This window comes from Lepidochelys olivacea (genome assembly GCF_965140295.1).
Source record: "Lepidochelys olivacea isolate rLepOli2 genome assembly, chromosome: 4".
NCBI lineage: Eukaryota > Metazoa > Chordata > Testudines > Cheloniidae > Lepidochelys > Lepidochelys olivacea.
The window spans coordinates 29,546,645-29,563,993 of NC_140414.1; the positions used below are offsets into that span (position 1 = coordinate 29,546,645).

Here is a 17,349-nt window from a genome sequence, read left to right on the forward strand (position 1 = left end):
CCTAGAGTCAGTACTGCTGAGCACTCTGCTGCAACTGAAGCCAATGGGAGCTTTGCTTTGAATATATGAAGTGAGGTATAGTGCTAAGTACTCTGAAAAAACAAGTCCTAGGTGTCTCAGACTGGGCACCTAAAACTAGCGGATGCTTTTTACCTTAATCTCTGCTTCAGTTCTCCATCTGTAAAACTGGGATAGTGCTACCCGCTCATTCCACAGGGGTGTTTTGAAAATAGTTTCATTAATGTTTGTGAAGCAAGTAGATGCTGTAATGTTGAGCATCACAGAAAAAGCCAATGAGAAATGAATAATTTGTCTTCAGAGTAGGGTTTGAATAGTGTACAGTAATTAAGGTCTAAGCCAGACACTGAACAATAAAGATAAAACAAAATATTGACTAGCTGCTCATTAATTGAGCACTGTGCATCCTGTGCACTGAATGAGGCAGGAGTGCTGTGATAAAAATAGTATGTGATCACATAATTAAAGACTGTATCATAATGTATTTGCACAAAGAGGTCAAATTAAGGTTGCAGAGACAACCTTAACGCTGATGTTTCCTAACTTTTGACTGTTCGGCTTTGCAACCTTAATAATTTTCTTTTAATTGACTTTTGGGTGTCATTTCCTAGGATTTTTTTTAAAAAAAGCAAAACAGAAAAAGAGGAAAAATAAGCACACATAAATTCCATTATATGGCATCATATTGAAGTCCCTATTATTCATAACAGAGGTGGAAACGTAAGATCCACCACTTGAGCTAACAGAGTAATTAATAGCAATAGTAGTTTGAGATCCTCAATGTGGACCAGTTTGAGATCCTCAATGTGGACCAGCACTAGACTGGGCTTTCACAGTGGGTGACTCAGACATTTGCTTATAGCAGAGAAATGGTAACACTCAGGGATGTTGGGTTGTATTCTAGGCTCTGGCGGGAAGTATGCTTTAGTAGGAATATACTCTTCTTCCCTGTTCCCTCCAATATGTCCCTGTCCCAGCCCTGTCTCTTTCCCCACCACTGGCTTCTCATCTGAGTCCCATTCTCCTCACATTGTCCGTGCCAATCTGCACTCCTCAGGTCTTCTGATCTCAGTCGCAGTCTCCTTGCTCAGTAACTCCTAGCCTCATGCCCTCCAGACTCTCTGTCCTTGCCTCCTTACTCAGCCAGTCTGTTTCCTCCTTCACACCCTGACCTGTGTATCTTCCTCTTCACCCCACCCTCCAGTGTCCAGCTGCCTCTCCCCACATCTGTGTTCCCTATCATCCCTTGTTTCAAGTCCCAGTCTCCTTCCTCAAGCATCTCATTCAGTCTGTGTCCTCATTTCCCCAAACTCCTTGTCCCTTTGCCCAGCCAGCTGCAGTTCACCCCACACATGCTGGCTCCTTGTCAGATATGTCTCCCTTCCCTCCACCTGTTCCCCCACTCCACTGGTTCCTAGTCTCCTTGCCCAGCCAGTCCCAGTCTCCATCTCTGCTCAGCCTCCTGTCCCAGTCTTCACTCCCTGGCTTCTTGTCCCAATCTGTATTCCCAGCCTTCCACCACAATATCCTTGGTCAGGATCTTGTCCCCTTTGCATCTGAAGTAGACAGGTTCCCCCTCCACCCAGCCTGGGTACCAATAGGGGAGTCACTCTGCCACCCTGGGCTGGAGTAGCCATTACAGGGAAAGTCTGGGTTTGCCTCTGTAGCCCTGGGCTGGAGGGAGAATGCTCAGTCGCTCTGGTGGGGATGGTCAGTGTGGTCAGCACTAGGAGAGACTCGAGCATGCTCCGTGAGGATGGAATCTTTGAAGATTTTAGCTGCTAAACTCTATAATTTAGCTGAATTTGGCCAACTTTTCATGGGGCAAAGGCACATCCATGACACAAAGGGCATGCATGCACACACGCTGCCGAATTTCAAGTCCTTATTCCAAAGTATGGACATTTTCCAAAAAATTTCAACCTGAGGCTGATAGCCAGCATGGAAAATTTCAATCCAAATGGTTTGTGTGGCAGAGCTATAAGCAACTGAAAACAAGGTCTTATAATGGGAAGTGTTAGACAGCCTTAATAATAGGCAGTGCTCCCAGCCTTTCCTATATTTCTTCATGTTGTTATAATATTAAAATTTGAAAAGAGTGAACATTATCTTCACTTCCCCTTTCTGTGAGTTAAAACTATTCCTGAGTTCCAAAATTTGTTTCCATATCTGGATTTTCCCAAAACTTAAGATGTTTGGATGCAGTTTTTTGACCTCCACTTTAGCAGGTACTTATAGTCAGTTATGTACCTTGTTGGAGCAGGGCTTTGTTTTGCCGCATCCATAGTTCATATCCCCTGAGTTTCACTTTGAATTTTTGACTTCAAATAGTGAAACTCCAACTGAAAATGCAATCAGAACTGCGAAGTCTCATCTTATTTTTTGAAGCAATACACAAGATTAGCAGAGTTGCCAGTTGGAGCCATAAATTGGCCTGTATTTGTTCACTACGCCCTCAAAGCACTTTTTAAAAAAAACTGGCCTTAGAATCAAATTTATAGCGAAACTAGAAATCAGATGAGTTTCCAGGGGTTTAAGATTTCAATGTACATATAGACAGGTTTCAGAGTAGCAGCCGTGTTAGTCTGTATTCGCAAAAAGAAAAGGAGTACTTGTGGCACCTGTGATGGGGCAAGGCCAGATGGCTATGGAAAAGTAGTGGGAGATAGATATATTAGCTCCAGGCTAAACAAATTCCTGGTACCAGGATAAGTGAAATGGCAGCTACTCCAGGTCAGTTAAGACACCTGGGGCCAATTAAAAACTTTCCAGAAGGCAGGGAGAAGGCTAGGTTGATTGGGACACCTGAAGCCAATCAGGGGCTGGCTGAAACTAGTTAAAAGCCTCCTAGTTAGTCAGGTGGGTGTGCATGCCAGGAGCTGTGGGAGGAAGTTGCGCTGTTGGAGAGGCTGAGCAGTACACACCATATCAGGCACAAGGAAGGAGGCCCTGAGGTAAGGGTGAAGTGGAGCTTGAGGAAGTAAGGGCTGCTGTGGGGAAGTAGCCCAGGGAATTGTACATGTCGTGTTTCTAAAAGGTCAGCTACCATAGCTGATACTATTAGGGTCCCTCAGCTGGAGCCCGGAGTAGAGGGTGGGCCCGGGCTCCGCCCCACCCCCCACCTTTGTCCCCTGATTAATCACTGAGACTGGGAGACAACAGAGACTGTGCAAGGAAGGATAACTTTTCCTCACCTCCCTCGCTGGCTTATGATGAAAATGGCTCCGTAGACTGTGACCCTTGTCTCTAGAGAGAGAAGGGTTACGTGGAGGGTCACAGTGAGCCTCTGAGGCTAGTGAAATCTGCCAGGAAAGGCGGGACCCACGGAGGCAAGGACAGAGCTTTGTCACACACCTTAGAGACTAACAAATTTATTTGAGCATAAGCTTTCGTGAGCTACAGCTCACTTAATGCATCTGATGAAGTGAGCTGTAGCTCACGAAAGCTTATGCTCAAATAAATTTGTTAGTCTCTAAGTTGTCACAAGTACTCCTTTTCAATGTACATATAAGCTTTTCTTATTATGCAGCTCTGGGTCAGCACAGCTTTAATAGGACGCTGAACCTTATATGTGGTATTGAATTATCTCCTAACATATACTTCGAGTGTACCTATGGTATATGTAGCATTTTCATCTCTAATCCTTCCCAGTAAAGATTGATTGCTTCACCTCTGCTGTATTGTCACCCCCATCTGCCTTTATCAAAAATTGCCTGAAAGTACAGTCCATAGGCAAACTGGCCCTGTTGCGGTTCACCTTCTGCTTCTATTTCTGTATGTTCTGCAAAGCTAGTCCCAAGTATGTGTATATATATACACTGTGTGTGTGTATAGATATATACTATATGGTTTATTTGGATACTTTTGAGTTTTCACTCCATCATCTTTATTTCTATCAGGGTGGAGTGAATGGCTTGACTGGAGAACTGGAATTTGCCGAAAATGGGGGGAATCCAAATGTCCATTTTGAAATTCTAGGGACCAATTATGGAGAAGATCTTGGCAGAGGCATCCGCAAGGTGAGACTTGATACATTGAATAAGAGTGTAATTTTTGCATGATTTACAGTGTATTTTCTGTCCAAACAGCCAAGTATTTGATTGCAAATGATAAAACAGGCTGTTAGACTGAAAGAAGAACACAAGTGGAAGAAAAGTCTTAAACTTCTGGGTAACCTGCTGGTTCTTTATTGCAAGGAGCCTTACAATAGGTTATGTTTAACAGGGGAGTCCAATTTAATAATGCAGAATATGTTAACTTGTTGTTAGTCCTTCCCAAAAGAGCAGTGAAGCCTGTTCTGTTACAGCTACAACTGCTTTCCAAAACAGTAAATTTTACATTGAAATGCTTTCAGAGCAGCCAGTCGTACACCACACTGCATAAGGTCTGAACGAGGCACTATGATTGTTAGATGAATAGAATTCATAGCTATAGAAACAGAAAACCTACTGCAAAATAAAGTATTATAGTACTTCAGTATCTATTTTTCTTGTAATAAGCAGAGAATGATTTAGTAGAAATGATGTTTTATACCATAGCTCTCTGTGATGGGGTCACTACTCACCACCACTGGCGCCTCCCGCTGGTTGCTCCAGGAATTAGCTCTTGTCAGCTGTGGTGCACCCTTGGCGTGTGGTGTCTCGCCCGTTGTCTGTTCTGCTGCCCTGGGACCCACGTTGCTCCCCGCTCGGCGGCATCCTCTTCAGGACATTGCCCTCCAGCAGTGCCATCCCACTCCAGTCTCACCCCCTTCAGGGGGTGGGGGGTTGTTAACAGCAGTCTTTCAGCTTGCACCTCCCTCAGCGGCCAACCACAACCCCAAAGTCTAGCCCCTTACTTCAGGAGCAGGTTGCAGTCTGTCATGGCCAGGTGCAGTTTAAAGGTGGAAGGGGGAGACCCAGGCCCACCTGCTACTCTGGGTCCCAACCCAGGGACCCTCTAGCAGCAGCCTCTCTGCCCTCCTTCTCTCCCTTCTTGTCCAACTATGTTCCCTGGGCCACTTCTCCTTTGGCCCTTTGCACCTTCTTGACCCTTCTTAGCAGGGCCACAGCCTGCAGGTAACCGGGCCGAAGCTCCCCAGAGCCTGCCCAGCACTGCTCTGTCCAAGATGCTAGCTCCTTGCCAGCCAGGGAGAGACCACCCTCTCCTCTGCTCGGCAGCCTTTATATAGGACCCAGCCTGGCCCTGATTGGCTTCCTCTTCCTTGGCCCTGATTGGCTCTCTACAGGCCTTTGTCGATTGACTGCTGGTCTGCACAGCCTCTCTGGCCTGTTCCAACCCTTTTTCCCATGGGGTGGGGCAGTTGCCCCACCACACTCTCCCATAAGAATAGGTACTATGAGTACTAGACAGAAGGAGGCTTCATGAAATACCATGACTCAGATTTTGTTTAGGAGAATTGTTTCAGTCATAAGAGAAATAATTTATCTTGGCACTTGCGTACTGCTACATTTCCTGCAGAGAAAACTCTCAGTGGGTGAAGGTGGTATGAAAGATGATTGAGGTAAATCTTAAGTTGAGATGATGTTGGTGTCTTGTTTTTGGGCAGTTGTTTCTTCCAAGTGATTTGAGGTAGTATATATAAAGAGACCGACACAGTACCTCTGAGGCAAAATCAAGACTTCTTGGGAACGCTCATCCAACAATTCAAAGATCCCCCACCCCCCCCACCCCGAAAGGTAACATTGGGACTGCTTGCTATGATGTACTGGGCCACTTTTTATTTCACGTAAGTGAGGGACATGAGGTGGCTAACTTAGAGCAAGAGGATGGAGGAAAATGTTTTACTTTAAGTGTGAATAAAAAAAGGAATCTGGTGACATGTGAAAGTCAATGCATGCTCAGCTATGTTGTTCATCTACATACATACTATGATAAAAGGTGCAATATGAACCGAGGAGGGGGAAGGTGTGTCCACAATCCTGAAATACAACTACCTGCTTCTCTACATGTTCCAACAATGGAATTGTTATTCTGTTCATGTTCTGTCAAGTTTTGTGTCATCATCTGTGGCTGATAACTTAATGTACACAATGTGTGCAGCTATATCACCTTGAACAGAGATCCTGTCAGATCTCATAAAATAAACAGGGCTGGATCTCAATGATACTTGGATGTGTCCTTGACAGAGACCCTGAGGACCAAACTGTTGGACCTTTCTTTGTTCTCTGAACAATAACCTGAGTCTGATTTAATATTTTATGAACTTGTTTCATTTTATGTATTTAAAGAACTATTTAGTTTTAAGAGCAACAAACTCATCTTTCCTCTGAACATCCAGTTGTCTTTATTTAACTTAATTAGTTAACTTGGACACTTTTTTGGCTGCAAGCATGTCTGCTTGAATATTATGTTCAATTCTGGTCACCCTATCTCAAAAAAAATATATATATATAGAAGAGACCCAGAGACAGGCAGTGAAAATGAACAGATGCACAGAAAAGCTTCTATATGATGAGAGATTTGAAAAGTTTGCAACAGTTAAGTTTAGAGAGGAAACTCATAAGAGTGGGCATAATAGAGGTATACAAAATAATTAGTAGTGCAGAGATGATCAGTTGGGTATTCCTGTACTCTTTTTCTCATAATACAAGGACAAGGAGACATTCACCGACACTGAAAGAAAATGCATTTAAAGCTGGTCAAAGCAAATACTCTTTCTACCCAGGGCACAATTAACCAATGAAACTTATTGTCACAACATCCGGTTCTGACATTTGGATCTTCTTCTTCTCAATGTATTTTGTGCAATGAACCTTTATAAGTAATATAAATCTCATGTTTTGATGTATAAGCCCAACAGGTATCTTCTTGCAGTTTATAAGAAACTTCCCCTGTGGGCAAATTACTTCATAAATGGTCCATCCTTACACTTTTCTCTGAAGCATCTGATATTGACTGCTGTTAGACACAGAGTATTGGACTAGATGGACTGGTTTGGCATTTTCTATGATTCTCTGTAAATTTGATAATTTATATTTGCAAAGGCCATTTAAAAGCAGTTATACTAATTCAATATAGATAAGGTAAAATAATGTATTTATTAAATTATATTTATATATTTTGTCAAGAGATTTAAGTTAAATGAGGTCTTAATAATAAATCCAATAAAATATCATCCTTTGATACCAGACTTTTACTACTTGGAGCTAGATTTGAGATAATATTTTCATGTGAAACTGTCCAGATCACAACATTGCTCAGTTGAAAGTTTGAGATAATTAGCCAAATTCATATTTATTCTGATTCAACTTGACTAAAATGGTACTTAATGTCCTGTAAACAAACTGTCAGTGTTGAACACACGTCATGAGAATTAGAGGACTCCAATACCTGTGTCATCAGCACACGAATCAAAATGCACTTTGTTTTCTTTTAGAGGACCCAAGCAGAAGCATATATTAGGAACCACGTAAAGCTTTGCATTCCCTTTTTCAGTGGAAGCAACTCCATGTAGCAAGCTGACTGATTTTTCTAAAAAATTGTATTCCATTTTTGGGGGCATTCTATAATTAGCATGTTTTATATAGTTCTAGGGGAGGCTGGAGGGTGAATCTCCCATTGAGTTCAGCGGGGCCAGGATTTTGCAATAAATTAAATGGGTGAAAATCAATGAGATTTAGGTGCCTACATCATTTAGGTGCCTTTGAAAATTTTACCCACCGTCAATGATTTATATCCATGGAAACTTCTTAAATTGTTTGCTTTAAACAAACTTAGAATGGCCTCCTGGCTTTCTAACAGACACATCAAACCATGTAGACATCATGTAGCAATTATTTGGTAGAAGCATTCTCTACAAAACCTTCATGGGGCTGCTCTGTCATAACTAAAAATCACTCTCAGCATTGGAAAGTTCATCTTCATGACAATGGAGTTTACTGTGTGAAGAGATCTTCATTCTGAGAAGAGAAACACAAAAAGTTCCATTAACAAATGCAGCAACAGGGTTTTTTAGCTACTCCTAAAGAGTTGTCTTATGTGTACCACTTGGGATCTGTGAAGACCACAGTCTGGAAAAGTCATCCTGACTAGACATCCTACACACAGCACACGGCTTATATATAATAAGCTGGCAGTATCTGGCGCTTGGGATACAGTAGGCTGATCATTGCTATACTGGATCAATCAAAGCTAACATGGTATGAATGTCCTAAATGAGCTATAGAACTCTTGCTTTTACACATAAAACTGTGGTTGGAGCATGTGCTGCAATGGATATTTTCAATGGGAAACATTGTAGTATTTTTGACATTTGTCAGTTGGCATTTGACCTTTCTGAGAGTATGTATGTTTTTGACATTTACTTTTCAGAATGAGGTGCTTTTATCTATACCACTGATATACAAGCTGCTGTTCCTCTAAATAAGCAGCCAACAAACAAATGAACAAAAGGAGGTTGACTACTCAGAGGAGAATTGTTTTGTATTTTAGTAATATAGAAAAAAGCTCGGCAGGAGAAAAATGTCTTGTGTTTCTCCCAGCATTCCTGTTATTCAAAATAGGTTCCAACTTATACTTCACAGATTCAAAGATATTATCTCTTTCCAGTTCCTGAGAAGAGAAAAAATCTCTATTTTAATTATTTGCTGCCTAGAGTTATCTATAATGTCTTCTGTATTTTTGCCTGTACCAATTGTGCTATCATTTACCTTTGTCCTCCATACCTGCTCCTTGTGCTATCCCATTCCTTTTTCCTGACTACTCCTCTCATCACCTGTTCCCACCGTTGGCTTTATACCGCTCCCAGTGCACAAAACTGTCTCCCTATCTACATCTACCCATCGCTCACTCTCCGCCCCTTCAAAATCTTCCTTAAAATCCAGTTCTTCAGGCAGGGCCCCAATGTAGGGAGCGTGTCAGAGGAATTCAGGGATGGGAAGGGGGCAGGAGGAGGCATGTGCCATAGAGATTGTGGAAGCAAGAAGCATAGATTAGAGCAACTCTGGAGCTACTTAACATGAACCCAGGCCAGTTCCTCTGAGTGTGAAAGAATGGGAACACAGTGACGAAATTTATTTTCACTAAGGATATGTCTGTACTACAAATACCCGAGCTAGCTTTAATCTCGTTAGCGTGGGTACTGGGGCAGCACACACTTCTGTGTGGGCTAGCCCCATAAGCCTCCAGATTCTAGACAGGCTTGTACAACGTGCATGCTGCTGCTTCACAGCTCTGGCACCTGAGCTAGCTAAATTAAAGCTAGCTTTGGAACGTCAGTGCAAACGGCAATCGCACCCCATGATTGCAGTACCCTAATGGTGAAGGGCTACTACAGCTACCCTTGGAGCTGGGGTTTTTCATTCCCAGTGTTGTAAACATACTTGCACTAAAGCACTAAAAATAAAAGTGTAACTGTGGCAAGCAGAGGCTAGCCTCACAGGGTATGAACCCTCGGGATCAAGGACTAAATGTTAATTACGTAGAATGGCTTTTTGATGCTCAAATTGTGTGCTGTTTGAAGCCATTTCTTTCACTCCTATGATGGAGAGGTTTCAAGGTTAGTATTGCCTGATCCGCAGACAGCACTGGTTCTGTAGGAATGGAAAAAAGGAAAATGGACGGTCAAAAGAGAAAAATAAAAAGAGAGCATGGAAAGGTAAAATGTTTGTGTTGTAGACTGATCCATACTGAACCAGGGAAGGTCAAGATGATGCTAATTGGAAGAGGTAAACACTTTAAGAACAACAGTACCTCACTCTCATTTTGAAAGCATATGGTCCCAGCAGTTAAGTTCCTGTGCAGGCTTGGGATCATGAAAAACTCATAACTAAAACTAGAAAATGCAATAGTGGCTGTTATGGAGGGGCCTTCCATCTCAGGATAGTGAGACTATATTCTTCTTGTATGATGATCTGACCACAGAAATTCATATATTTGTCACCTCCATTCTGGGTTATTGCAAATCCCTGTTCTTTGTCTTCACTGTATGTGGCAGATGTTCAGAACTTCTGAGAATCAAGTCACTTTTATTTAGGTGTCTAAATATGGATTTAAATGCCTAATTTTAGGTAACGCTTTTGAAAACTTGGGCCTTTGATTTTAGTTTTAAAGCTCTACTCCTGAGTACTACAAAGAAAGAATTTAAAACTGAACTGAAGCTTTTAAAGCTTCAGAAGTGACTGCAGGGATTTTCTTCTTAATGGAAAGAATGCAAATGCTCAGGCAACAAGAAGGTGAGTCAAAAAGGATGCTTCAGGCCCTTGCTGCTGATTCTCATGGGATTTCTAGGGCATTTGACATAACGTCTCTATATTGAATGATTTGTCAACCGTGCTGGCCCATCTGTAGTTTAAAAGGAAATAGCAGCTACAAAGCATTTTTTAAAAAGTTTGACAATTATCCTGAGCCCAACATAAGTCATGTGATTTGAGAGTATGGAAGGCATTTGGTGGTAATGCCTGACAAATCCGTAATTCTTCAGCATTCTGTCAGTGCCAATGGTAGCATCTTGTTTGCTGATTCAGAGAATGTGTGGTGCTTGCACACACAATCTTTTTTTATGTTTCCATTTAATTGATTGGAGGGATTACTCAGAACAACATACAATTTCTGTTTTTGTTCAAATCAGGCTGTTGTACTCTATTTCTGTTCCTGAGGGGTCAATTGCTGTCTTCTACAGTTGATATAAAGATGATTGTTTTATTAACTGTAGAGGTATTGCCATGTTGTCCACTTTATGATCTTTCCTTATGTTTACAGCAATAGCATTCAAATAATATAATAAAAAAAAGATGCGAAAATTATTCTCTGGTGTAAATTACTTCCTTAACCAGTTTTTTTTTAAACAGTTATGACTCCTTATTCTTATTGGCCTTGTCTTCACTAGGAGAAAGAGTGGGTTTTGACACGTCAGCTAACACAATTAGCATGTCAAAATCCTTGTGTAGACAAAGCATTTACAGTTTTAACATGTTAGCTAGCTGAGATAAACTGTAAGTTCCTCTGTTAAAAATACGCCTTTCACTCTTGTGAACATGGTCAAAAGATAGCCAGTTTGCTGTGTGCTGTGGCTGATCAAAAAAACCCAACCATTTTCAGCACTCTCTACTCCTGGCGATACGATATTGTCAACATTTCTTAAAGTTCAAATGCAGTTTATAATATGAATTCAACTTGCACCATTTGTGGGAGCATTGTTGTGTGATGTATTATTTAGTGAATAGAAAAGAAACTGTGCCATATCTGAACGTTTTCCCCCTAGCATGGATAGAAATGCAAACTTATACATCCTGCATCTTGGCAGGGGGTTAGACTAGATGACCCTCCCTTTCAATCCTATAATTCTGTTATTAATATGTCATCCTCTCTTAGTCACCTATCCATGAAAGCACTTAAGCACATGCTCAGCTTTATGCACATCGATAGCCGTATTGAAATGAACTGGATTACTCTAAGGCTCAAAGTTAAGCATGTGCTTAAGTACTTTGATAGCTCTAGTACTTGAGGGCATGCTTAACTTTAAACATAAGTTGTACTATTGAAGTTAATGAGACTACTTACTGGCGTAAAGTTAGGCATGTGTTTATTAACTGTGCTGAACTGAGACAAAGAAATAGCATTTTCTTCTGGCATTCATTTAAGTGCAGTGTGTAGTTACTTCTGGTGTTGAATGAAATGGTGGACTACTTTTTTGCAGAAGATTCTGCGACTTTTCTTTTCATGTTTTCACACCCCAAAATGGCATGCCCTGGTGAAATTTTTGGAAAACATCAATTTGGCTGCAGAAACAGAGAATTCTGAAATTTTGCATGTCCTCAACACGGAAACAGTTTTGGTTGAAAATGGGCTAGTTCAGGTCAAAAATGCACTCGTTTTTCATGAGAATAGAAACTAAATGCAGATATGACTCTGGTCCAATCCAGAAGTGAAAAAGAGCTCTTACCCATACGCAAAGATGTTAGCATGTCTAATTATAAATGGAGGAACAATTATATATGGAGGAACAATATATTGGAAACTGTCTTTTTTGATGGATTGCTTTAATTAAAAATGAGGCAATATACTTTATATGCCTTAAATTCTATAGTTCTATATTTTTTATTCAGTTTGTTCATCATACTGAAAGTTTTTTCCCCAGAGGAAAAATTAAGATGTCTTGGCAGCAAAGAACAAGAAAAAATTGTCTTTCTCCCTTCTAATCTGTTGTTGTTTGCCTACAAGTGTATTGTGACAATGGAAACTTGAGAATGATTCGTCAAAACAAAAGTGTAATGATCTCTTTTTCATTGCTGTACCTAGGCAACTCCTGATATTATAGGTATATGGGTGGTTGTACTCTTATTTAAATCAAAGTTAAAGACAACACTCCATGGAACACTGCAGAACTTTTTTCTTGTTTTGCACTAAAACCTAATTAGCCAAATATGCCTTTTTAATTCACTGCAGGAGCTTTAATTGGATGAAAATGATAGCAGCAAAAAAATTAAAGTCACAAAATGAATTGAATTAACATAGTGAGTGAGTCCTTATTTACAAGTTATATCCATCTTCTCTTCATTTTTGAGTTCCTTTGCTAGCTTCATATCTGGCTGCAACTGACTGCCAAATTGACCAGTCTTTTGAATCCTGCCACATAGAATATTCTAAACCATGAAGGTGTAGTAAGCACTCTCAGTCATTGTAGTTCTTAAAACTGCATACACCACAATTTTGACCGTATGTCAACTACCATTTCTCTCACTATGGCTTTTCTGTATCAGTAACGGATAGGAGTGGGCTCCTATACATGTGCTGAAACTGCTAGCAAATTCTACTGAGTTGTTAGTCTCAAATCTGTAGAATCTGACTATTAACTTTGTATCAGAGACTTTAAAAGGCTGGGAGTTGCAAAGGACTCTACTGAGTTTCCAAAGTTAATTCAGAATTTTGCACTCTACAAAATCCTCTGCCAAGTATAGCAAGATAAAGGAAGGAGTCACTTATCTTCTTGTTGGAAATACTGCACCAAATTGCAATCATTGCAGCTGATGGGAGAATTGGAAGAAAGATGAAGGAAAAAAGGCAAGACTAGTGGGACAAGAGTCCTTATTTTAAATCTGTAGTAGCTCCATTGATATGTGCAAGGAGGTCAATCCCTGACTTGGGAATGTTGGAGAAAAATGTGGGGCTGGTGTTAAAGGAAAGTCTGCATTTGTTCAGGATGAATTTAAATATAATGATTACCAGCATACTGGATCTGTATAGTAAATACTCTCCAAAAATGCACCTATCAGATAAAATAATTCAATATTAAAACCTAGTCCCAATATACACATTGAACTTGGTCTAAAAGCAATAAAGGAATTTAAAAAAAAATTGATCCTAATTATGGGGAAGCATATGTTTTCATTATAAATTCCCATTTTTAGTCTAACCAATTTATTTGAGCATAAGCTATCCGATGAAGTGAGCTGTAGCTCACGAAAGCTTATGCTCAAATAAATTGGTTAGTCTCCAAGGTGCCACAAGTACTCCTTTTTTGTTTTTGCGAATACAGACTAACATGGCTGTTACTCTGAAACCTGTCATTTTTAGTCTGCGCCCCATAACTAGAGAATGGAAAATTGGGTTGCCCTGAAATTAACCATATCGACTCTGAAGGCAAAGGAGAATACAGTTGTCATAAATATAAAGGGAAGGGTAAACACCTTTAAATCCTTCCTGGCCAGGGGAAAAACCCTTTCACCTTTAAAGGGTTAAGAAGCTAAGACAACCTCGCTGGCACCTGACCAAAATGACCAATGAGGAGACAAGATACTTTCAAAGCTGAAGGGTGGGGGAAACAAAGGGTTCTCTCTGTCTGTGTGATGCTTTTGCCGGGAACAGAACAGGAATGGAGTCTTAGAATTTAGTAAGTAATCTAGCTAGATATGTGTTAGATTCTGTTTTGTTTAAATGGCTGATAAAATAAGCTGTGCTGAATGGAATGTATATTTTTATAACTTAAGGTTTTGCCTAGAGGGATTCTCTATGTTTGAATCTGATTACCCTGTCAGGTATTTACCATCCTGATTTTACAGAGGTGATTCTTTTACTTTTTCTTCAATTAAAATTCTTCTTTTAAGAACCTGATTGCTTTTTCCTTGTTCTTAAGATCCAAGGGTTTGGGTCTGTGTTCACTGATGCAAACTGGTGAGGATTTTTATCAAGCCCTCCCCAGAAAAGGGGGTGTAGGTTTGGGAGGATTTTTGGGGCAAAGATGTTTCTTTCCCTGTTATATATTTGTTAGACAGCAATAAAGTCCAAGGGCAAAAGGTAAAATAGTTTGTACCTTGGGGAAGTTTTAACCTAAGCTGGTAAAATAAGCTTAGGGGGGGTTTCATGCAGGTCCCCACATCTGTACCCTAGAGTTCAGAGTGGGGAAGGAACCTTGACAACAGTATTTCTGCAGTGTGAAGAAAAGTGATCAAATTGTTTTTGTGTTAGAAATCATTACAAATTACCTTGACTGAAAATGTGGACTTTGTCTACAAGCTTCTACAAGCTCAGAAATAGCTTGTCATTACCACTTAGAATTTGCTTTGTATTTAACCTTCCTTGAAAACATAAGTGACAGTTATATTTGAAACAAATGGGCTGAAATTTAGAAAAAAAAAGTAGCTATTTTTCTTCTGGGTGGCTTTGAGTCTCATCCTGCTCCCACTGATTTCGGTGAGACCAATTACAATTTCTCAGTATGAATATTTTGCCAATGACCTGTGCAGGAGCAGGCACTATGGTCATGTATACACTCTGGAAATTTTTGCAAAAATTTCTCACTGTTGGGAGCCCTAGTCCAGAGAAGCCACAAGCTGCAGTTGACTTTTAAGGCACCATGCTGAATAGTCCTGTTGTGAGTGGGGTTAGCTAACCCAGTGCTAAAACCTCTGGTGGCTGCCAGGAATTCACCTACACCAGAGATTCCAGCACTGCACTGAATCAGTGATAGCAAGAGTCAGAAATTTTTGAAGCATTTCCTAGTCCAGACTATACCAGTATGTCTGTGGCAGCACGTTGCACTCTGGTTGTAGCTTAAAAAAAGGATCATTTGAGAGGTGACAGGTAACGGATGTCTTTCCTGTAGCTAAAATGGTTGAGGCCTGTATTTCTGGAGCCCGCTGAGGCCTGTATTTTCAGCTCTGCAGATGTGTGGGGCTTATAATGAAGATGCAGTATCCTGTCTATATATAGGTGAGAATTATTTCATTCCCTTTATAATGCCCCCCAAAAAATTCAAGAAAACTCTTCAGATGTTTAGCCTCATTAACACCTACAATGTTGTTCTCAAACTTGTTAATAAATTAATATTTTAGTGTCAGACCCAGGGTTACATTTTCAAAAGCAATAAGTGACTTAGTAGCCTAAGCCTCATTTTCAAAAGTGACTGAGGGCCATATTCGTAAAGGTATTTAGGCACCTAACAGTACAGAGAGGCGCTTAGTGGCATTTTCAAATTAACCTCAGTGCCTAACTCTCATGGGAGCTAGGTGCCATATCTCAGTGCTTTTGAAAATCCCACTGGCTCCCCTCTGCATCTTTAGGTGCCTAAGGACCTTTACAAATCTGGCACTTAAAAGGCCTAATTTCCATTAACTTCTCAATGACTAAATCTGTTTTGAAAATGGGTCTTGGGTCCTAAGTCACTTTAACACGTTTGAAAATTTTACTCAAACTCTCTTTAAAATAGACAGGTATATTACACACATTGCCTTTTGTCTTTAATCTAAAGCTCTATTACTTGGGCCCTGTCGGTACTCCTGTAATACAAAAATTTGTTCTCTTTTGGAGAAAAAAAATGCTTTAACTATAATGAGGCCTTTGCTGTGTGTATGAGTTGCATATAATGTTGATGTTGTCTGTGTACCTGATAAATTGTCTCCCTGTTTCTCATTGTGTTTATACTCTGATGTGAAGTTTCACACACATGGAGAAATAGCATGGTATCTGAGTACTCCTACTTGGCTTTATCATCATTTTCTTTATTTCAAGTGTTATTTCAGTGCAGTTTTGGGAATATGATTGATCTTAGTTTTAAATGCTTGACTGAGGAGTGATATTGATGATGTGATAAAAGTTAAGACTTCTGATCACAAAATAAATTCTGTAAATGTGCCTTGGCGTTATCCTTACGAAAAGGGCTCTGGAACACCCACCACCACCATTTGTGCAGCTGTACCATAATGACAGTCATTAAAGCCAATCGCCATGATTTGAAGACTGGAGCGTAACGTTTTAAAATCATCTAAGACCCATTGACTTTTGAAAATGTTACTCTGGATGACTAAGTTTAAGTTCCTAAATCCTGATTTTATCAAAGGTGCTAAGCATCCAGGACCTTCCACTGTCTTCTGTGGATGCTGCTGGTTGCTCAGCACCTTTGAAATCAGGCCACTATGCACTAAAGTGTAATCATTAAAGCCCTGTGCAAACTGTACTTACCTAGCTATTAATTCAAAACCATTTGGAGTTAAAAAAAAAATTAAAAAAAATTCAATACTGATTGAAATCATGTGCTCTTAAAAGCAGAACTTCCACAATTTCAGCAACAAGTTCCTAGCACAGGGGTAGGCAACCTATGGCACGCGTGCCGAAGGCGGCACGCGTGCCGAAGGCAGCACGCAAGCTGATTTTCAGTGGCACTCACACTGCATGGATCCTGGCCACCGGTCCTGGGAGCTCCGCTGCTGGCCTGGGATACCGGCCGCCAGCCCCCTGCCAGCCGGGGTTCCATCCGCCAGTCTCGCTCAGCCTGCTGCCAGTCCCAGCCACCGGTTCGGGGGGCTCTGCTGCCAGCCTGGGGTCCCGGCCGCTGGCCCGGGGCTCTGGAGCTGCCCCCAGCTGTGGCCCACTGGCCCCAGCCTGGGGCAGTGAAGGGTGCAGACGGGCAAAAGGGTGCACAGCTCAGCACCCCCACCTTAAAAATTGTTCCAGCGCCACTGTGCTGGGATATTTTTAAGTCCTGAATTGCTGCTTACATCACTATGACGCCACGGGGAACAGCGTACTGCGTTTGACGTTGAGATTAGAAGGTACATGCAAGAACTGGAATCAGAATTTTCTGACAGATTTCAAGATTTCCAGCGATTTGGCTCAATGCTTTCTTTCCTAATTAAACCTGAAAAGTTCAACAAAAGCGACTTGGATTTGTCTGTATTTCAGTGGATGGGTGTTGAAGATTTCGAAATGCTGCTCATTCAGTTAAAAAGCTCAGAATTGTGGGCATTGATGTTTGTAGATCTGCAGAGTGCGCTTGAAGCTACCGAGAGAGATCATGGGCCTCTATTCTGACCTGCGGGATGTGTCTGCCAGTGAAATTTAACAGTTTGAAGAAAATTGTGTTTGCAGTGCTTTCAGCCTTTGGATCCACATACC

At 41.0% G+C, this 17,349-nt stretch overlaps 1 protein-coding gene across 2 annotated transcripts in view; it reads left to right on the top strand.

The window, feature by feature from the left end:
* Nucleotides 1-17,349, top strand: part of GRID2 (glutamate ionotropic receptor delta type subunit 2) — a 1,048,711-nt gene that overhangs the window by 725,953 nt on the left and 305,409 nt on the right. For both annotated transcript variants that reach the window (XM_084626026.1, XM_084626027.1), the window contains one exon: nucleotides 3,918-4,037. In XM_084626026.1, coding sequence (XP_084482152.1) covers nucleotides 3,918-4,037 — 120 coding nt within the window. The remainder of the gene's footprint in view (nucleotides 1-3,917; nucleotides 4,038-17,349) is intronic.